Raw genomic sequence first — 21,878 nt, forward strand, 5'->3', positions numbered from 1 at the left:
GAAAATAATTTTTTACATTTTATATGTAGGTATATATATATGTAAATATAACTGAATCAGTTTGCTGTACTCCTGAAACTAACACAATATTTTAAATCAGCTATACTTCAATTATAAAAAAAAAAAAAGACCTCTGGCCCCCTATGAAATTAGTCGCTTTACAAACACTTTACAACACTAGCCATTTACCAGGTCTTGTTCTAAGCACTTTGCAAGTATTTTAATCTTTGTAGTAAGCCTGTGAGATAGGTACCACTGTTACCCCCATTTTACAGATGGGGAAATCGAGGCACAAAAAGGGCTGGTAGCGTGTTCAAAGACACGGACCTAGCCCATATCAAGCCCTCATAATCCAGCTCAAGGGGCCTCGTTGTTAACTGCAAGCCTCCCTTGAGAGCAGTGAAAGGCTGGGGGCGAGGCCTGGATTGGGCAGGAAGACTGTGAGTTTCCTTTTCCCCTGTTTTAAGTTTCGGTTTTCGCCCCTCTCCTCCCCCTGCACACAGAAGTTCCTTATTCTCCTCAGCCTCCCGCTCTGCCACCAGCTGTCATCTCAGCAGACAGTCAGAGCCATGGGCAGCTGGGAGTCCCACCTCTATGAGCAGCCTTCTGAGAAACTGGAGGAATTTATTCAGAAGTACCTGAGGCCCTCTGAAGACTGTCAGAAAGACATCGACCAGTCAGTGGACGCCATCTGTGCAGCCCTGCAGGAACCCTGCCAGTCCCTCACCGTGACAGGGGTGGCCAAAGTGAGTAGATGGCTGGGATCAGTGCTTCTGGGACCCAGGAGGCACAAGGACTTGGTGCTGAGCACCTGCTGTGTTCTGGGCTCTGGGTGTGCAAGACATCACCTTGTCTAAGCCCACACTCGAGTGACATGATGGAACAGGCTGTAGAGTTTAGGGGTACAGGTTGGGAGAGCGCTGATTCTGCCCCTTACTGCTGTGTGACTCAGGGTAGGTTGCTTAACCTCTCTGTGCCTCAGTGTCTGAATGTGTAAAATGGGAGGGGAATAATACTCAGTGCCAAGTGTTAAGAGGCTTAAACACATAATGTTCTGGCAAGGACTTTGTACAAAGCAATAACAGTAAATTAGCTGTGGTTACTTGCATCATTTTTACCCTCCCCATTTTACAGACATGTAAACTGAGCCTACAAGAGTTCAGTAAAACTACTCAAGGATGTTCTGTGATTTCTCAACACCAAGGAGGTGGGAAGCCTCATCAATTAGACATGTTTGGTGCTCTGGCACAAACCCTAAGGTGGAGGCTGAAGATTCTGGAATTTTGAGGGAGAAATGATGCTGGGAAGCTGCCAGGACCCTAGGGTGGGGAGGGGATTATGTATGCCCAACCCCACCCCCATGCTCTCCAGCACTGGAATCCCACTTCTCTGCAGTCACATGCTTTCTGGCCTCTGCCCTTACACACACCCACTAACCCTGGGAGTAAAGACACCTAGACACATGATGTCTCCTGTCTTGGCCCAGATGAGGAAAATGAAGCTTGGGGAAGTTATTATTAGTTGGCATTCAACCTGGGATTTTAAGCTCAGGTAATCTGTTTGGAAGGGCTTCCCTGGTGGCTCAGTGGTAAAGAATCCACACTGCAGTGCAGGAGACATGGGTTCGATCCCTGGGTCAGGAAGATCCCCTGGAGAAGGAAATGGCAACCCACTCCAGTACTCTTGCCTGGGAAATCCCATGGACAGAGGAGCCTGGTGGGCTACAGTGCATGGGGTCGCAGAATTGGACACGACTGAGCAACTAAACAATGGCAGCAATTTGTTTGGGAGCATGCACCCTTAACCACTGTGCCATCTTACCTCTCAATATTGTTAATTTTTTCTCATTAAAATAATACGTACAACAAGTGCACATACCTGTGTACAGCTTGATGGATTGCCACAGACAACACACATGTGTGACCTATACCCAGGTCAAGAAATAAAATTTCCCAGCCCCCGCCCAAGAGTCCCTGGGCCCCTTGTCCAGTCATTACCCTCAACCCCAGGCAACCACTCTCCTGACTTCTAACAGCATAGATTAGTTTTGCTTGTTTTTAAACTTCATATAGAGTGACCAACCTTCCGGGTTTGTCCGCGCCTGAAGGGTTTTCTGAGACATGGACGTCTCGGGGCTAAAACCGAGCAGGTTGGTCTCCCTGTCTAAAAGACATCATGCACTGTGTGGCTTCAATGTGTGGGGTTTGTTTTTGACCCAGCAGTTGCTGAAGGGTACGTTGTTGTGTGCAGCTGTTGTTTTATCATTTCGTTGTGGCCATGTATCCCCTTGTGTGGGCACACCGCATTTGTCTGCTCTACTGCTGATGGTCATTCAAGTTGCCTTCTGTTCGGGGCTCGTAGGGAAAGTGCTGCTGTGGGTGTCCTGGTCCAACCAGCCACTCAACTCTTAGACTATGGTGACGTGTGGGACTTTTGCTCGAGTTGAGAAATACTTCTGCCTGTTGGGGTGCCCGGGGACCCCAGAGGGTGCAGACCTTCACATCTGCTTCTCTGTTGCTGGTAGGGTGGCTCCTATGGCCGGAGAACGGTCTTGAGGGGCAACTCCGATGGTACCCTTGTCGTCTTCTTCGGGGACCTTGAGCAATTCCAGGACCAGATAAAAAGGCACTATGAACTCCTCAGCATAATCTGGGCACAGATGAAACGCTGTGAGTCCACGCTGAATCTGGCAGCCAAGATGGAGCTCCAGAGCACCAACAGGAGCTCCAGGGTCACTGTCCAGCTTTCCACAAAACAGCAAAACGTCACTTTCAATGTGCTGCCTGCCTTCGATGCTCTGGGTGAGCCCTTCTGGGTGTGTGCAGGGTTGTGGGGAGGGTTGGGGGTATGGGTCTGGAAGGGCTTGTCAAGAGAACAAAGCCAATGAAAGAGGTGGTGGGTAGCGTGGGGATGGAATAAATACCACTGAAAGTGAAAGGAAAGTGAAAGTGTTACTCGCTCAGTTGTGACCTACTTTTTGTGACCCTATGGACTGTAACCTGCCAGGCTCCTCTGTCCATGGAATTCTCCAGGCAAGAATACTGGAGTGGGTTGCCATTCCCTTCTCCAAGGGATCTTCCCCAGCCAGGGATCAAACCCTCGTCTCCTGCATTGCAGGCAGATTCTTTACTGTTTGAGCCACCAGGGAAGACTTTCAAGAGAGAAGACTCCTCCTACCTTGAGCTTACTCTGTTCTTTAGAACCTCTCCTTTAACTCCTAGTTGACTTTGGAGGAAATGTTCTAGACTCTAGAACCTAGAGTAGAGTTCCTCAAATTGTGATATGCACACAAATCCCCTGAGAAACTTTTCAAAATGATGGTCCTGATTCAAGAGATTGAGGTCCAGAATTCTGTATTTCCAACCAGCTTCATGGTGGTCGCTGCTCTTCTGCAGACCATAGTGAAGATGTAAACTAGAATAAACATTGGTTAGAGGTAGAGGATGGGGAAAACATCTGAGAAAAGTCCAGCTAGAGCAGGTCTGGGGTTGCCCTCTAATCAGGTCAACATCAAGGCAAGGATCTTCCATGGGGAACTGTTTGCATGGATCAGTGGTTGGATGAAAGGATGGTTGACTGGATGGATGGATGGAAGGATGGTTGACTGGATGGATGAATGGAAGGATGGTTGACTGGATGGATGGATGGAAGGATGGTTGACTGGATGGATGGGTGGTTGGTTGACTGGATGAATGGATGGAAGGATGGTTGACTGGATGGATGGAAGGATGTTTGACTGGATGGATGGAAGGATGGTTGACTGGATGGATGGATGGATGGTTGACTGGATGGATGGATGGATGGTTGACTGGATGGATGGATGGAAGGATGGTTGACTGGATGGATGGAAGGATGGTTGACTGGATGGATGGATGGATGGATGGTTGACTGGATGGATGGATGGATGGATGGTTGACTGGATGGATGGATGGATGGTTGACTGGATGGATGGAAGGATGGTTGACTGGATGGATGGAAGGATGGTTGACTGGATGGATGGATGGATGGATGGTTGACTGGATGGATGGATGGATGGATGGCTGACTGGATGGATGGATGGAAGGATGGTTGACTAGATGGATAGATGGATTGTTGGTTGATTGAGTGGACAAGACTCACCATAGTCAACAGCTTAGTCTCAAGCATTAGGTACATATATTATCACAAACTTAAATATCAGAGTTGATATCCAACCTCTCATTAAACAAATGGAATCAGAAAGAAATGACTGTATCCAGGGCCACACACCAAGTTACTGACAGAACTAGAATAAAAGCCCGAGTCTTTTAAGCCTCAGGCCTGGTGCCTTCAAGGTGGACACACACACACACACAACCTGATGACTCACATTCACAGACAGATGACCTAGTTTAGAGAAAAAAATGCAGCCGTTTGTGAGTTAGGCAGCCCTGAATTCTCACCCTGATCCTACTACTAACCCACCTTTGTCCAACTGTAAGATCAAAGCTAGAAACAGCTAACTTCCAGGGCTTTCGGAAAGTAAAGATTGAGAATACATGCCTGACTCAAAGTGTTACTGAAAGGTGTGTGGGTCCAGCTGCCCACCGCCCAAAAATCAGTAAATAGGCCAGGCTGATGGAAAGGAAAGTTAGCTTTATTTCAGATGCCAGCAACTTTGAGGGAGGGCAGACCTCTGTCCAAAGGTTGACTCCTCCTGCTGATCGTCAGTGGGGAAGGGCTTTTATAGACCGAGGGAGGGGGCTACATGAAGAAAAAGTACAGTCACCTCTGACAGTCATCTTCGAATTGGTCATCAGTGGTCAGACCAGCATCATCTCGATTATTTTAGGCACAGTTTATCTTCAGTTCCAGGGTCGGTTTGTTTCCATTTTCTTTGGGGTCCATTCTCAGAACTGCAGCAGCTCATGTCATGGGTACAGTCTGATCATTGTGGTGTAGTTAACTTCTTCCACCTGGAGTTTCAGTATCTATATGACAGCTCATGGATATGGCTCAGAATGTTATCTATAATCCTTGAGAAGGAAATTCTCAAAGGTCCTTGACTAAGCTTAATATTGAGTTAGTCATTTAGTTGAGTCTGGATCTTTGCGACCCATGGACTGTAGCTCAATTACGTTTAATGACTACATTATTATTATCTGGTCTCCTTTGACTCTTTTCCTTTGTTTCTGCATGTTCTCATCTCTCCGGTTAAACTTATCCTTTGACAAAAGTTTTCCACAGGCAAAAGGCAGACAGAGAACGTGGTGGGGGAGGGAAGAGGCAAGGATCATCGTGTCCTGCTCCATTTCACAGGAGGCCTGGGGACAAGGTGAAGAGACAGTGTGGCTCAGAATTTATAGGCTATCCTGTGTTCTCTCCTCTAGTTCATGGCAAATAGATGGGGAAACAGTGGCTGACTTTATTTTGGGGGGCTCCAAAATCACTGCAGATGGCGATTGCAGCCATGAAATTAAAAGATGCTTACTCCTTGGAAGGAAATTTATGACAAACATAGACAGCATATTAAAAAGCAGAGACATTACTTTGCCAACAAAGGTCCGTCTAGTCAAGGCTATTGTTTTTCAGTGGTCATGTATGGATGTGAGAGTTGGACTATAAAGAAAGCTGAGCACCGAAGAATTGATGCTTTTGAACTGTGGTGTTGGAGAAGACTCTTGAGAGTCCCTTGGACTGCAAGAAGATCCAACCAGTCCATCCTAAAGGAGATCAGTCCTGGGTCTTCATTGGAAGGACTGATGCTGAAGCTGAAACTCCAATACTTTGGCCCCCTGATGCGTAGCGCTGACTCATTGGAAAAGACCCTGATGCTGGGAAGGATTGAGGGCAGGAGGAGAAGGGGACGGCAGAGGATGAGATGGTTGAATGGCATCACCGACTCAATGGACATGAGTTTGGGTAGGCTCCGGGAGTTGGTGATGGACAGGGAGACCTGGCGTGCTGCGGTTCATGGGATCGCAAAGAGTCGGACACGACTGAGCGACTGAACTGAACCGAACTCCTCTGGTTCACAGCAAGGTGGTTGGAGATAAGGCCAGAGCGCCCTCTGCTGGCTTCTCCCCGTCATGCAAGGATGATGTAAGAAAGAAAAGACCAAGTCTTCCTCACATGTAGTATCCAGGAGCTGCCACGAGATGGCGGCAGAATTACACATGCCAAACTTACCTCTCTTTTTTTTCTAGACGAAACAATAACTGTGACTCAGAATTCGTAGGAAATCCTATGTTCTCTCCTCTGGTTCACAGCAGAGTGGTTGGAAATAAGGCCAGAGCGCCCTCTGCTGGCTTCACCCCGTCATGCAAGGATGATGTGAGAACGAAAAGATCAGGTCTTCCTCACATGTAGTATCCAGGAGCTGCCACGAGATGGCGGCAGAGTGACACGTTCCAAACCTGAATCTCTCTCTCTCTCTCTCTCTCTCTCTCTCTCTCTCTCTCTCTCTCTCTCTCTCTCTCTCTCTCTCATTTTTTTCCCTAGACGAAACAATAATGGTTGCTTTCTGAGAAAAGTAGGGCTTCCCCGGTGGCTCAGATGGTTGGTCACGACTGACCTACTGACATCTCATTTCATTTCTGAGGAAAGTAAACTACAGGGGAATTTTAAAATTACCTTCTTTAGTAAATATTAGCCTAACTACATTTTATTATCTAGCAGGACAGGCCACCCCTCACCTTTTATGCAAATACACCCATCCTCTTATAGATGAAGCAATGAACGCACGCTATCTAGCCGCATCCAGCCTTCTTTGTGGGCTCACCAAGGCCAGGTTCCCTGACAATCAAAAGTTCTGCTTCTCTTTCACACCAGGCTTAAGTGAGAAGTCCAGCCTCTGGAGCTACCGAGAACTCAAAAGAGCCTCGGATACGGTGAGAGCCGGGCCCGGTGAGTTCTCAGTCTGCTTCACTGAACTCCAGGAGAAGTTTTTTAGCAACTGTCCCAGCAAACTAAAGGATTTGATCCTGCTGGTAAAACACTGGTGTCGAAAGGTAAATTTGAAATTGTGTGTCTGTTGCTATCTATCGTCTGTTTCCCTTTGACTGAGATGATTCATCTTGGGTTAAGTGTCCATACAACAACTTTAAGAATGGTGGCACAGACAGTAAAGAAGCTGCCTGCGATGCAGGAGACCCTGGGTCAGAAAGACCCCCTGGGGAAACCCAGAGGAGGTTTCCCAGAGATCCCCAGAGGAGGAAACCCGCTCTGGTATCCTTGGCTGGAGAATCCCATGGACAGAGGAGCCTGGCAGGCTACAGTCCACAGGGTCGCAAAGAGTCGGACATGACTGAGTGACTAACATGTTCACATTCAAGAATACAGCTCAGGACTTTACTGGTGGTCCAGGGGTTAAGATACCACCATTCCAATGCGGGGGGTGCGGGTTCGAACCCTGGTAGGGAAAGTAAGATCCCACATGCCACAAACAAACACACACACAAAGGAATACAGCTCAATGCATTCTTGTAGCCTCTTAGGCAATCCTCAGATCAAAATAGGGCACATTTCCTGCACCCCAGCAGGCTGCCCACTCCCAGTCCCTACTGCTCCCAAACAAACCTCTATCCTAACATCAGTCGCCACAGATTAGTTTTGTTTGTTTTTAAACTTGATGTCGGTGGAATCATACTAAATGTACTTTACGTTTGCCACCTTTTGCTCAGTATTAGGCCTGAGAGGTTTTTCCATGTTGTTGCAGGAAGCAGTGGTTCTTCACTGTTTGATACTATTCCATTGCATTAATACACTGTACTTGGATGCATTCCACTGCTAAGGGACATATAGGTCATTCCCAAATTGGGACTATCATGAATTAGGCTACAGTTGATATTCCCCTACATGTCTTTTTTTTTTTGGTGACTTTAAGCAGTCAATTCCTCTTGGGTAAAAATGCAGGCGTGAAACTGCTGTCCTATGAGGTATGCTGTGTGTGTGTGTGTGTGTGTGCACGTGCATGCTCAGTTGCTCAGTTGTATCCGACTCTTTGCGACCCCATGGTCTGTAGCCCACCAGGCTCCTACAGTCCATGGGGGTCGCAAAGAGTCAGACATGACTGAAGCGACTTAGCTACATATATGAATATGTATGTATATGTGTATACATATACACATGGCATATATGAATAAATATGTGGACTATATAGATATAGATTTAACTTTAGTAAATACAGTTGAATAGCGTTCCCAAATGGTTGTACCAGCTCACACTCCCATCAGCTGTGTATGATAGTTTCAGGTGCTCCACATTCTTGCCAACACTTGTTATTGTCAGTCTATGGAATTTTAGCCACAGTATCATTTCAGTCACTAGCAGGGGGTGGTGACTTCCTATAGACTTCTAGTTCCTTGCTTTCAGACCCCTGGCATGGGTCCCAAGTTATCCTCCAGGCTTCTCTCCTCTCACAGTGCCAGAAAAAGCTGAATGATCCCTTCCTGCTGCTTCCATATGCACTGGAGCTCCTTACAGTCTACGCCTGGGAACAGGGGTGTGGAGCGGAGGACTTTGATATGGCTGAAGGTGTCAGGACTGTTCTGAGGCTCATCGAGAAGCAGGAGCAGCTGTGTGTCTATTGGACAGTCAACTACAACTTTGGAGATGAGACCATCCGCAACATCCTGCTGAGCCAGCTCCAAGCCCCAAGGTACCAAGCTTCCCGTGCCATCTCTCCTTCCCTCTTTATCTACATGCCAGGCTGTGCACCCTTAGAATGAGAGCCCATCCCCACTTTTCCCAGCCAGGGGATCTGTCAAAAGAATGCCAGCTGCAGTGGTTAAGGAGGCAAAGAGAGGTCTGTCTGAAAGAGGAATGCTTCAACACTTCTCACATTCTAAACCATTGTCACCTTTTGTCCACAAAGCAAGCACTTCCCCTCATAGAAAGAAGGGGCTAAGGAGACAGGTCAGCAAAAAGAGGAGGCCATTTTATTAGTTTATGAATGGAACATGTCTGTGAAGCAGAGTAAACAGGACCAGAGAGGCTAGACACCTTAGACAAAGCACTTCAGCAATTGGGAGGGACTGCAGCAGGTAAAATACAGATTCGTGGGTGCCCAGTCCAGGCCTCTTTCCCTTAAACTGATTTCTTTTCCCACAAGCAACCCAACTGATTATTGTTTTTTTAATCTAATGGAATTTATAGGCCGGTAATCTTGGATCCAACTGACCCAACCAATAATGTGAGCAAAGATAGCATCTGCTGGCCACTGCTAAAACACGAAGCTCAAAACTGGTTGCGTTCTCTCAGGCAGAATGAGTCACCTGGACCATCTTGGAATGTTCTGGTGAGAGAACTTTTCAGCACAGCTGGTGTGCTGCTACAGACAGGGCCCGCCTGGCACTCGGACTACAGTCTATCCAAGGTCACCCTAAGTTGGTTTCCCAGAGCTGCTGTGACAAAGTGGCTTAAAGCAACAGAAATGTATTCCTTCTCAGTTCTGGGGACTAGAAGTCCAAGATGAAGGCATCAGCAAGACCACGCTCCCTCTGAAGGCTCCAAGGAAGAGTGCTTCCATGCCTCTTCCGGCCTCTGATGGTTGCAAGAAGTCCTTGGCTTGTGGCAGCATCACTCCCGTCCCTACCTCCATTGTCATGTGAACCTCTCTTGTGTGTCTTCACAGTGTCCTCCCTCCATGCTTGTCTGTTTCTGTGTCTCTCTGCTCTCCTTATAAGGACACCAGTCATACAGAATAAGGGACCTACAGTAACGACCTCATCTTAACTTGATTCTTGTCGTTGTTTTCTCACTGTCCGACTCTTTTGTGACCCCATGGACTGTAGCTCCCCCAGGCTCTCCTGTCCACAGGATTTCCTGGGCAAGAATACTGGAGTGGGTTGCCATTTCCGGCTCCAAGGGATCTTCCTCACCCAAGGATTAAGCCTGCACCTCCTGCATTAGCAGGCGGATTCTTTACCACTGAACCACCAGGGGCGGCCCCTTAACTTGATTACCTCTTTGCAAAGACTCTATTTCCAAATGAGGTCACGTGCATAGGGCCTAGAGGTTGGGACTTCAACGCAGTTTTTAGGAGGACACAGTTCAACCTGTACACGCACCCTTAGGGGCCTTCCCTTCCATTAAAATGATGGTGTAGTGCAAAACTGAACAAAGAGGAATGGGGGCATCTGCAGACGAGAGGTTAGTTTCCGCAGGAGAGGAAGCAGGTGAGAGGTGGTGACGGGTGGAATGGAGCAGAGCCCGGGAAACGTGAGTGGTGGTCCCCCCAGCAGATGCTGGACCAGGCCCTGAGCTCCTTTCACACACTGTGGGGGTAGGGGTGAGAGAGAGAAGTGAGGCTGGAGATGGGAAGTAATGAAGGGGCCAGATGCATTGACTCTCCCCCTCCTTTCCCCCAAAGGAGAAGCACATCGATCGACACAAGTCTGATCATATCTGCAAGGTCCCATCTTCCGTATAAGGTAGGCAGAGTCATAGAGCAGGACGCGGACGTTGGGGAGGGGTATCGCTGTTCCCCCTCCCCCGAGCAAGAAGCAGACTGCCTCTGCAGACTGAGGCCTGAGCAGAACAGCAAAGGGAAGAGGCTCAGGTGAGGTGTCTTGACCTGTGGTCCACCGGGCACATCCCATCTGACGTTTTCTACTGAAGAGGAGAGAACCGCACTTCTGGGCGGATGTCAGACCCCCTTTACACATCAGAATATGGTTTCCTTCCAGAAGCGACCGCAGGTGCGAGGGAGTGAGCAGGTCCCACCCTCCAGGACCCCATTGGATTCGAGAGCAGGGAACTGTCCCCTTCAGAATGAGCACACAGCCCCTCCGACCCCAGGACATCCCTCGCTTCAACACACTTAGAGGGAACAACATCCCCTGCCGTGAAGGGTCAAATAGTGTCCCGGAAAATTCACATTCCCCCAGATCCTCAGAGTGTGACCTTCTTTGGAAGCAGGGTCTTTGCAGGTGTCATCAATGAAGGGGTCACCCTGGATCAGCGTGGGCTCTGAATCCAGTGACTGGGTCTTATAAGAAGACACTCAGGGATGGACACAGAGGGGAGGAGGTCACGTGACAACAGAGGCAGGGGTAGGCGTGATGCCAGCATGAGACAAGGAAGACCGCGGACGGCCAGAAGCTGGAAGATGCGAGCAAGGATTCTCCCCAGAGCCTTCAGAGACAGCCTGGCCCCGCCCACGCTTTGATTTCAGGCGTTTGGTCTCCAGAACCATGGTTTGTTACAGCAGCACCCGGAAACCAGTCCACCTGGGCACAGGGTGTTTAACAGAGGCTGATAGAACCTTGAAAAAAGGAATGAGTGTGATCATCAGGAGTCAACAATACCCACAATCAATGGGAAAATAAGGAAGGAACACGGCAGTAGGAGAAGCTATTCATAGGAGGTACTGGCCATTGGCAGACGAAGCCAGAACAGAAAGTGGAAACTAGAGAGTGATTCAGAGCCCGGGGCCTCACAAACCTGTTTGGGAGAAGGAGCCAGATCCCTCCTAGGGGTAAGGAGGCGCAAGGAGGGGAGCTTTTGTTTCAGGAGGATCTTGGGTACCACCTGAAACTCTCAGCCATGTTCTTAGGGTATGTCGATGTGAGAACTCAAGATGACAAAGGTACCAGCAGGAGGGTTGGAGAGTAGGAGGGAGGGGTCGGTGGAACAGAGAAGGCAGGGGAGGAAGCAGGGTGGGAGGTGGCGGCTGGCAGGGGGCATCTCACAGCTGCCTCCTTCCACAGCCTGCACCACTCTACATGACCCCAGGCCACCTTCTAGATAAGTTCATCGAGGACTTTCTCCAGCCCAGCCAAACTTTCCAAGAGCAGATCAAGAAAGCTGTTAAAACCATCTGTTCATTCCTTGAAGAAAATTGCTTTCGACATTCTACTACAAAGATTCAAGTTATCCAGGTGAGCCCTGGCCTTTTCCTTTGTTCTTGGCGGGGAACTAAGCAGTCCCTGGATCTTGGCAAGGGTCTGACCACCAGAAATGTGAGGGCAAAGGATGTGGGGGGGAAGCTGGGGAGGTCAGCAACTGGGACCCCAGTTTTCAGTGAAGGGTGCTGAGGCACTGCTTAAGTCATTCGTGATAGACTTTGGGGCGAGGTACACTGTGTGTCTCGAAGGATCTTCATTCCCCTACCAGGTATCGAATCCCAGGCTCACGGCGCCGAAAGGGCTGAGTTCTAATCGCTGGACCACCAGAGAATTCCCAGTCACGATAGACTTCTGATTCTGCGTTAACCTCCAAGGTTGACACAGAGGTGAAGAATTGCTGCTTGGCCATCCTTGCCTGTCCTTAGCTTGTAGTGTATCACTTGTAGTGGGAAAATTTTAGATTTTTACTATTAGTTGAGGATACTTTTTTCTCTCTATGGTCTCTTCTTAAAATTATTGATTTCAAGTATAGTTGCTGTACAATATTATATAAGGTACAGTTGGGCTTCCCTGGTGGCACAGTGGTAAAGAATCCACCTGCCAATGCAAGAGATGCAAGAGACTCAGGTTTGATCCCTGGGTCGGGAAGATTCCCTGGAGTAGGAGACGGCAACCTACTCCAGTATTCTTGTCTGGAGAATCCCATGGATAGAGGAGCCTGGCGGGCTGCAGTCCATGGGGTCACAAAGAGGCAGACACGACTGAGCACCCTCCATTTATAGTTATTATAAAATAGTGGCTTTGTTCCGCATGTTGTACAGTATGTCACTGTAGCTTATTTTATTCCTAATAGTTTACACCTCTTACACCTCACCTCTATTGCCCCTTCCCCCTGCCCTTCCCCCTACTGTAACCACTAGTTTGTTCTCTACGTCCGTGAGTCTGTAAAGCTACGCAGTCTTTACCAGAAGTCTTTAGGACGTTGACTTGAGAAGTAGGTAATTTAAAACTAAACCATCCATTGTTTGTGGGTAAATTCACACATCAAAAAGTATGAGACAAACCACCTTTGGAATCAGAGGATTCTATTTCTTGGGAAAATGAAACACTCTGCTTAGGACTCAGCCCTAATTGGAGACACAAACTTGAGACTACCCCTGGCAACCACATCAATTAGCCCAATGGGCGCCAGCCCACAGAGGTGAGGGGCTCAAGCTCTAGAAAATGCTGTATCTCGATTTGCCTTTCTTCCCTAGGGGGGGTCGACTGTGAAAGGCACAGCTCTGAAGACTGGCTCCAATGCCAACCTCGTAGTGTTCGCAGACTCACTGAAAAGCTACGCCTCCCCAAAAAACGAGAGATGCAACATCATCAGGGAAGTCCATGCGCAGCTGGAAGCCTGTCATCAGGAGAAGGATTTTGAAGTGAAGTTTGAGATTTCAAAATGGAAGGCTCCCCGGGTGCTGAGCTTCACTCTGAAATCCAACATCCTCAATGAAAGCGTTGACTTTGATGTGCTGCCTGCGTTTAACGCCCTGGGTAAGACTCCCAAGATCTGAGCCTCTGGAAGAGGAAGAGGGACTCTGGGGTGATGGAGGCAGGGGCAGGGTAGAGGGAAAGTCATGTGACTTACTAATCGGTCTTGGGTCCAGTGCCCCAACACGTGACATAATGACATCAACATCTTTCACCTGTGTGCATTTTCATTCTCATTTAAGTATCCCAGTGAAGGCCAGAGAGCTTTCCTGGTGGCTCAGTGCTAAAGAATCCGCCTGCCAATGCAGGAGATGCAGGTTCGATCCCTGGGTTGGGAAGATCCCCTGGAGGAGGAAATGACAACCCACTCCAGTACTGCTGCCTGGAGAATCCCATGAACAGAGGAGTCTGGTGGGCTACAGTCCGTGGGGTCGCAAAGAGTTGGACATGACTGAGCGACTCAACAACAACGGCAGCAGCCAGAACCTGCATCCTATATTCCCACGGTATCACTCACACAGTCTATGGAAGAATGAGGTACACAGGAATTCAGTACACATTTATAGATAAAATGCCTCAAGTATTAGGGAAGGAAATTTTAAAAATAGACTTTGGGAGAAATTCTGAGGCAAAAATAGGAAATCTGGGTGTTCACCTTCAATCATAGGCAAAAATTTCCTTTAGAAATTCCATTTGTGAGTGACAGATACACAATGGTGTATTAAAAGAAACCAAGGATATGTCAGGCATTTTCCAAATCAAAATCAAGAAGACTCTGGTACTTTCCTTCTGAATGGTTCTTAGTGTCTTTAGAGAGGAAATGACAGTATATAGATTGGGGGTCAGCTAACTTTTTCAAGCCTGGGTCTCCTGCATTGCAGGCAGATTCTTTACCATCTGAGCCACAAGGAAAGCCCTATAAAAGATAAGAGAGCAAATATTTTCAGCTTTAAGGACCATAAGGTATCTATCACAACTACTCAACTCTGCCTTTGTAGCTTGAAAGCAGTCATAGGCAATACATTAATAAATGAGCATGACTGTATTCCAATAAAACTTTATTTATAAAAACAAGAAAGGGGCCAGATGTCATCTGGGGGCCATAGTTTCCAAAGCTCAGGTTAGCACTGTCCAGAAAGCCTTTCTGCAATAACAAAAATGTCCTATATCTATGTTCTGTATCTATGGAGACCCTGAAATGTGGCTAGTGCAACTGAGGAACTAAATTTTTCAATTTTCCTTTAATGAGTTTGAATGCAAATAGCCATTTTGCCTGATGGCTACCCTATAGGACAGTGCAGATCTAGATAACACTTTAATAATGCCATCTGCTGCTGCTGCTGCTGCTAAGTCGCTTCAGTCGTGTCCAACTCTGTGTGGCCCCATAGACAGCAGCCCACCAGGCTCTGCCATCCCTGGGATTCTCCAGGCAAGAACACTGGAGTGGGTTGCCATTTCCTTCTCCAATGCATGAAAGTGAAAAGTGAAAGTGAAGTTGCTCAGTCGTGTCTGACTCCTAGCGACCCCATGGACTGCAGCCTACCAGGCTCCTCCATCCATGGGATTTTCTAGCCATGAGTACTGGAGTGGAGTGCCATTGCCTTCTCCGAATAATGCCATCTATAGTCATATAAACCATATAATTTTTAATAACTCATTACTCTGGAGACATTAGACGTCAGTAGTTTACATACACTAACAGAGTTCAAAGTAATTTCCCAGAATTAAATCATATTAACAGTGTTTTGAGATCTGTTACTTTCTAGAGAGATTATAGCATAATGTAAATTTCTCGCCCATGCTAGGTGAACTGAAGTCTGGCTCCACACCCAGCCCCAGGACCTATGCTGAACTCATCTATTTGTATAAATCTTCTGATGTTTTCCTGGGGGGAGAATTTTCTGTGTGTTTCACGAAGCTACAGCGCAATTTTGTTCGCTCCCTGCCCCCCAAACTGAAGGATTTAATTCGCCTGGTGAAGCACTGGTACAAATGGGTATGACAGCTCTTGTCCTAGAGCCACCTCATTATTATTATTTTTAATTATTTGTTTATTGTATTTTTTAAAATGCTTTTATTTATTTTTGGCTTTACTAGATCTTGGTTGCTGCTTGGGCTTTTCTCTAGTCGCGGCTCACGGGCTTCTCATTGCGGGGGCTTCTCTTGGCGTGGAGCACAAGCTCTAAGCATACAGGCTTTGGTAGTTGTGGCCCACAGGCTCAGCTGCCCCGCTGCATGTGAGATCTTCCCAGACCAGGGATTGAATGTGAGTCCCCTGCATTGGTAGGCCTATTCTTAACCACCGGACCACCAGGGAAGTCCTGGTCTTTATTTTTGTCAGTACGCTGTGACCACGAAACCAGCACTTACCAGGTGCTCACACTTGCCCGTGCTGGGTGGGGACTGAATCACATTAAGGAATCTTCCCACTCTTAACCCGAGTGTCGTTGTGGCATTTGCATCACTAACCTCATTGCGTTGGGTCAGATGTAAGCCCCTCATACCCCCAAAGCTGCTACTTGTGGTTTATTTTGCCTTTGCTCTGACACCCAAAGAATTCTGGAACCGAAGGGAGGATGAAGTTGGGATGTGCATGCCTACAAGTCGCCAGCATGGCTTACCTACTGATGGGTGCCCATAATACAAACACATGCTACTCCTGGAAGGCAGGTTGGAGTGACAGGTGGGACCAGGGGCTGCATTTTCTATATTGGTTTACCTCCCTTCACTTCCATCAGCTCACGGGGGTATTTTCTGAGCACCCACACAATAGCTGCTCTTTCGGGAGATGTTTCCTTTCTGTGTCCAGATTCCTGAAACTGGAAAAGACTGAATTCTGTGGTTTCCAGCTCTATGCCCAGCCCCAGGGTGCTCAGAGCGCCCAGGGCTCCCGGGTGACCTTGAGCAAGTCACTTTGCTTCCCCATGACTTCATCATGGTGACCTCTGCCTGCTGGGTAGGGATGTTGGAGGATCAGGAATGAATGATGCAGGTGGAATGTCTGGCCACATAATTAGCACAGAGTGGGGCTTTGGGAAGTGGTGAAAGTGTTAGTCACTCAGTCGTGTCTATCTCTTTGCGGCCCCACAGACTGCAGCCCGCCAGGCTCCTCTGTCCATGGGATTCCCCAGGCGAGAATACAGGAGTGGGTTGCCATGCCCTCCTCCAGGGGATCTTTCCGACCCAGAGATGGAACTCGGGTCTCCCTCATTGCAGGCAGATTCTCTACCGTCTGAGCCACCGAAATCCAGGGCAAGACTATGTTATAACACTGGAAAGGCACATAAAACCAAAGTTCAACAAAGAAGCCTGCGTGGCTGCCTTTGAGCTGCAGAGCGGCCCTTCTTAGGCCCCCAGCAAAACAGTCCCCCCAGGGCTGTGTCTCATGACTCGGTTGTCCTGCTGCGGCTGTAGCATCCTTTGTGTGTACCTTCTTGCTACGCGTGTGTCGCCTCCCTGCTTTAACCAGTATCGTCTGATGTTTCCACTCTTCCCTCAGTGTGAAAGCAAACTGAAGCAAAAGGGGTCTCTGCCCCCCAAGTATGCCTTGGAGCTGCTCACCATCTACGCCTGGGAGAAGGGGAGCGGGGCACAGGATTTTGACATGGCTGAAGGTTTCCGGACAGTCCTGGAGTTGGTCATACAATATCAGCATCTCTGTGTCTTCTGGACGGTCAACTACAGTTTTGATGATGAGATTCTGAGGAACTTCCTCCTGGCCCAGATCCAGAGAACCAGGTGCCCCAAACCCCTCCTTTTCTTAACCTTATTCCCTCCAACACTATTTTGGTGACCGGAATTCACCTCCCAGGGGCCCTGATTCATTATTCCTCATATGAAACTGAGAGGGAACTGTGCTGACCGTCAGACCCTCCCACTGTCTCCAGGGAGGCAGGGGAAATGTCATCCAGGAGGAACAGAGAGGGAAGGACCAGGGTACCAGGCCCTGAGTTGCTTTCATCTTTCCAGGTCAGAAGGAAAAGCAGAGATTCATTAGCAGGTCTAAACGGTGTGGGAGTTGGAAGAGTGTCCCTGAGAAATAATGCTATTTCTCACCGCTGAAGGATCCTGCAGGCTATTTATTAGATCGGGTTCCCATCTCCATCCTACAAAACCATTATCCTCAAGAATAGGAAGGAATCTTAGTGCTCCACTCAGCGCCAGCAGCAGGGAACTCAAACAAGGGAAGCAAGAGAAAAGAGAAGAGAGAAAAGAAAGGAACACTGAGAAAGAGTGGCAGAAGAAGGGGAAAAAAGAGAAAAAGGTGCCGCGGCTCTGCCAGCCGGGGTGTGACCGCCTTGACGGTGCCTGCTCAGTCACTCAGTCGTGTCCGACTCTCTGCGACCCCATGGACTGTAGCCCACAGGCTCCTCTGTCCATGAGATTTCTCAGGCAAGAATACTGGAGTAGGTCGCCATTTCCTCCTCCAGGGGATCTTCCCAACCCAGGGATCAAACTTGCATCTCCTGTGTCGGTAGACAGGCTCTTTAATCACTGAGCCACCTGGGAAATAGAGTTGATTAAATGATAAATCATATTTCAGTTGCACCAGCGTGGGGAGATGTTTATATCATGCCTTCACGTGCATAATAACGAATAGCTTTCAGAACTTTTCTGACAAATATGATTTAATTCTAGGAAATCCTTTCAAACTGTTTCGGTACCTTGGAATGACTGACATCTAAGCTAGAAAGACACATTGTTTTATCATGGAAAAGAGAATGGGCCCCTAATTCTGAGGCCACCGATTCTGAAAAAGCATGCCTCTCATGACTCCTAACCTCTCGTTTAGGCCTGTGATCTTGGACCCAGCTGATCCTACTGGCGACGTGGGTGGAGGGGACTGTTGGTGTTGGCATCTTCTAGCAAAAGAAGCGACTGAATGGTTGTCTTCTCTCTGCTTCAAAGATAAGTCGGGATGTCCCATACAACCGTGGAAAGTGCCAGAAAAAAATCATCTAAAGGAACTGTTGTCTGGAGATTGCCCTGGGATGGGCTTCCATCCAAGAGCTTCCTCTGCTCTAAGAACTTGAGATTCACTCGACCACACATTACAGATAGCCCAACTCAGGCACTTAAATGATTGGGTTTTTTTGGTTCCATTTGATGAAATCCTAAGGAGGGCAATCCAGGACTCACTCAACAGCTCCATCAGGCTTCCCCCCCACCCCGGGAGCAGATTGTCTCCACCGTGACAGTTGGTATTTGGGGCTGGATAGTTCTTCGTGGTGTAAGCAGTGTAAGACGTTAAGCAGCAGCCCCTGGTTCCCTACCCAGGAAATGCGAGCGCACCACCCCCGGGGGCAATAGCCAAAAACGTCTCCAGGAACCTCCCTGTTAAGAATTCACCTTGCAGTGCAGGGCACGTGGGTTCGATCCCTGGTCGGGGAACTAAGATCCCACGTGCTGCAAGACAGTTAAGCTCGCACATTCCGGAACCCATGCAACACAACTGGAAAGCCTGTGTGCCACGATGAAAAAGACCCGTCACAGCCAAATAAGTAAATAAATTCTTAAAAAAAAAATGTCTCCAGAGATGGCTGAGTGCCACCCGGGGCACGCTCACCCCTAGCTCCTTCTGGCTCCACCCTCTTTACTTGTCTAGTCGAGTCTTCCTGGCACTGAGAGTAGCTGTTGCCCCTCTGCGTGGCGGGTTCACCGTCAGGCTGGAGGAACAGAAAAGTGGGGACACCTACCCACAGGGTGTCTCTTATTTGAAGCCTCATCCAGCAAAGTCTTATGTTTCATCACCCGGAACCGTTGTCATGCGTTGCTTGCAGCTTAAAAGTGACTCCAAAAAGCGGGGCGGTGAAGACAGCCATGGGTAGGGGTTGGGTCAGTCAACCAAGAGTGCCTGCCACACCTGTTCGAAGCTCCACCTCCTTCCAAGATACCTGCCACCAGGTATACTTGCTTCTGCCATCAGTTTCTCTGTCAACAAGTACCCCAAAATTGTCCCTGGTTATCAGCACCTTCTCGGATACACTTCCTTCTTTGTTTTTCCTGTCTCTTTTCACCAGTGGTTCTGACTGCTTGGATGTGATTTACTCTTGCACATATATTTCTTTCTTTCTTTCAAGAGAGTGCAGACAGCAGGAAGCTGTGGAGCAGGGATGTATTCTACTGCCAATGAGATGCACTCACTCAGAAGTCGTGGATTCCTGGAATAGTAATGCTGGGAGAAACTTCTAGAGGCCATCAAGCAATAGCTTTTAAAGAATCAGTTTGTGGTATAAACGAGTAACACATGCCTCCCTTGACAGGCCCCATTACCTGTTCCCAAGCTTCTTCAGCTTCTCTTGAAATCATCACCTCCATGTCCTCCATAACATCTCGCCTCACCTCGCTGAAATCTCGTCCCGTGTGTGACCTCTGTTATTAATATATCTGCTCTCATCCAGCTTTATGTGCGCCGTATTTGTGAACCATTCTGTATTTTTCTGATTAAGTCCTTCCTTTTCCTTTAAGTTTTAGAGGAGGGATCTCTTCCCAGAGGGAACCCCTTTTCCTGGCCCTCGGTTCCTGTGATTCTGTCATCTTGCCCTCATACTCCTCCACCTTACCTGCCTCCTGTCTCTTCCCGTCTGTACGCAGAACCCCGTGGGGCCCTGCCAAATCAAGGTCTCCTAAACCAGTAATGAGACGGGCTCTGCTTACAACTGCACACTCCCCACAGGCTTGGATTGTGACTGTCGGGATAGATAGATATTTAGACAGACATCAGCAGTTATTTTATGTAGATAGACATGTGCATGTATTACGTATGTATGACTGTTGTCATTTCCTTCTGAGCCTACCTTTTCCCCCACATCTGTGACCTTCTTCTTGCCAAATCTAAAGGCTTTCTCCTCTGGCTTTGGCTTTCAAGACACTTGGAGATCTAAATATGTTAACCTCATATATCCACTTAATGTTTGATTACTACCACATATACCAACTCTCAGGTAAACAAGAATAGGTCTGGTCTTTGTCACCAGTTCCTGGCAAAGAGCTTCAGAAACCCTTGGAACTTCCTGATTTGGGGTGTCTTTTGTATTCTGAGGAGCCCCTTCCAACCTTCCCTGGGTTATGCTAACAAGGTGTGGGTCCTTAGTTTCAAAGGATGGATTGGCCATGCCTGAAATGCCAAGCATGTGATGAGTGTTGAAATGTTCAGCCCCGCCCACGACCAACCTTCCAAGAGGACAGGAGGGCTGGAGATTGAAGCCAAGCACATGGCCAGTGACTTAATCAACTGTCCCTTTGTAATGAAACCCTAATGAAAACTCTGGACAACAAGGCTTCCTGGTTGGTTGGTGAGCATATGAATGTATCACAAAGATGGGGAGATGGCAGCTTCCGCACTCATGTGCCTGCCAACCCTCCTCCCCTATGTATCTCTTCATCTGGCTGTTCATTTGTATCTTTTATATAGAACGGTGATTGTAAAAATAGCCCCTTCCTGAGTTCTATGAGTCATTCTATGAATTATTGAACCTGAAAGGGGGTCACGGGAATCCTTGAATTTGTAGCCAAGTCAGGCAGAAGTCAGAGTTGTCTGAGGACCCCACTTGCAGCTGGGATGTGGAGTGGGGAACAATCTTGTTTGGACTTTGCCCTTTAACCTGTAGGGTATACACCATCTTCAGGCAGTGTCAGAACTGGACTGAATTGTTGTAGGACACGCGCTTAGTATCAGTGAGCTGATGTTGGAATGCACCACTATTCTGGCCCAGAACAAGGACAAAGGAAAGTGCTGTGGCCTGAGGTTGAGAAATGGAAGAAGGACCAGTCTAAGTTCACATCTGCTCGGTCCACCGGTGACCAGACCCCTCTAGACACCTGAACTTGCTCTAGATCCATAGATAGGAAACTGTGAGACATTGCTCCATCCTTACAGGGTTTATGATGTACTTGGAGGAACCAGAACAAATTCCTTATAGAAGAATGAAGGGCAGTTTATAACCTCACGCTAAGTGATACGTGTACAGTGGACAAAGACCAGCAAGGATAAAGTGAGCAACTCAAAGCCCTTCAGAGAGGCACAACGGGACCATTTTAGTCTTCTCAGCATTCAGTAGACATTTCAGGTCATTAAGAGCAAAGAAAAGGAAAAGTTTCAGTGATCAAGAAACATGCAGTCATCCCATGTACTCCAGTGTTCATTGCAGCACTATTTATAGTGGCCAAGATAGGGAAGCAACCTAGATGTCCATTGCCAGCAGAATGGGTAAAGAAGATGTGGTACGTATATATATGTAATATATACACATACATAATGGAATATTACTCAGCCATAAAAAGGAAAGAAACTGAATCAGTTGTAGTGAGTTGGGTGAATCTAGAGCCTCTTATGCAGGATGAAGTAAGTTAGAGAAAAACAAATATTGTGTATTAATGCATATATATGGAATCTAGAAAAATGGTATTGATGAACGTGTTTGCAGGGCAGGAATGGAGACACGGATGTAGAGAACAGACTTGCGGATACAGCACGGGAGGGAGAGAGTGAGACAAACTGAGAATGTAGCATTAACATATATAATCTACCAGGTAAAACAGATAGTGAGAAGATGCTTTATAACATAGCGAGCTCAGCTCGGTGCTGTGTGATGA

The 21,878-nt window shown here is 47.9% G+C and overlaps 1 protein-coding gene across 2 annotated transcripts; it reads left to right on the forward strand.

The window, feature by feature from the left end:
- Positions 1-548: 548 nt before the first annotated feature.
- On the forward strand, positions 549-19,453 carry LOC145527914 (2'-5'-oligoadenylate synthase 2). Of its 2 annotated transcripts, XM_081546328.1 has the most exons (11): positions 549-746; positions 2,525-2,801; positions 6,790-6,968; positions 8,382-8,617; positions 9,115-9,256; positions 11,670-11,840; positions 13,064-13,346; positions 15,089-15,279; positions 16,783-17,021; positions 18,076-18,233; positions 19,368-19,453. In XM_081546328.1, the coding sequence occupies exons 1-11, from the start codon at positions 570-572 to the stop codon at positions 19,451-19,453; spliced, it is 2,139 nt and encodes a 712-aa protein (XP_081402454.1). In that variant the 5' UTR covers positions 549-569. The 2 variants fall into 2 exon arrangements, with proteins under 2 accessions (XP_081402454.1, XP_081402453.1); XM_081546327.1 differs by lacking the exon at positions 19,368-19,453 and having other exon boundaries at positions 18,076-18,808.
- The last annotated feature ends 2,425 nt before the right edge of the window (positions 19,454-21,878 follow it).

The sequence above is a fragment of the Giraffa tippelskirchi genome, chromosome 11 (assembly GCF_054371585.1).
Source record: "Giraffa tippelskirchi isolate mGirTip1 chromosome 11, T2T-mGirTip1v1.2.pri, whole genome shotgun sequence".
In the NCBI taxonomy this organism is placed as follows: domain Eukaryota; kingdom Metazoa; phylum Chordata; class Mammalia; order Artiodactyla; family Giraffidae; genus Giraffa; species Giraffa tippelskirchi.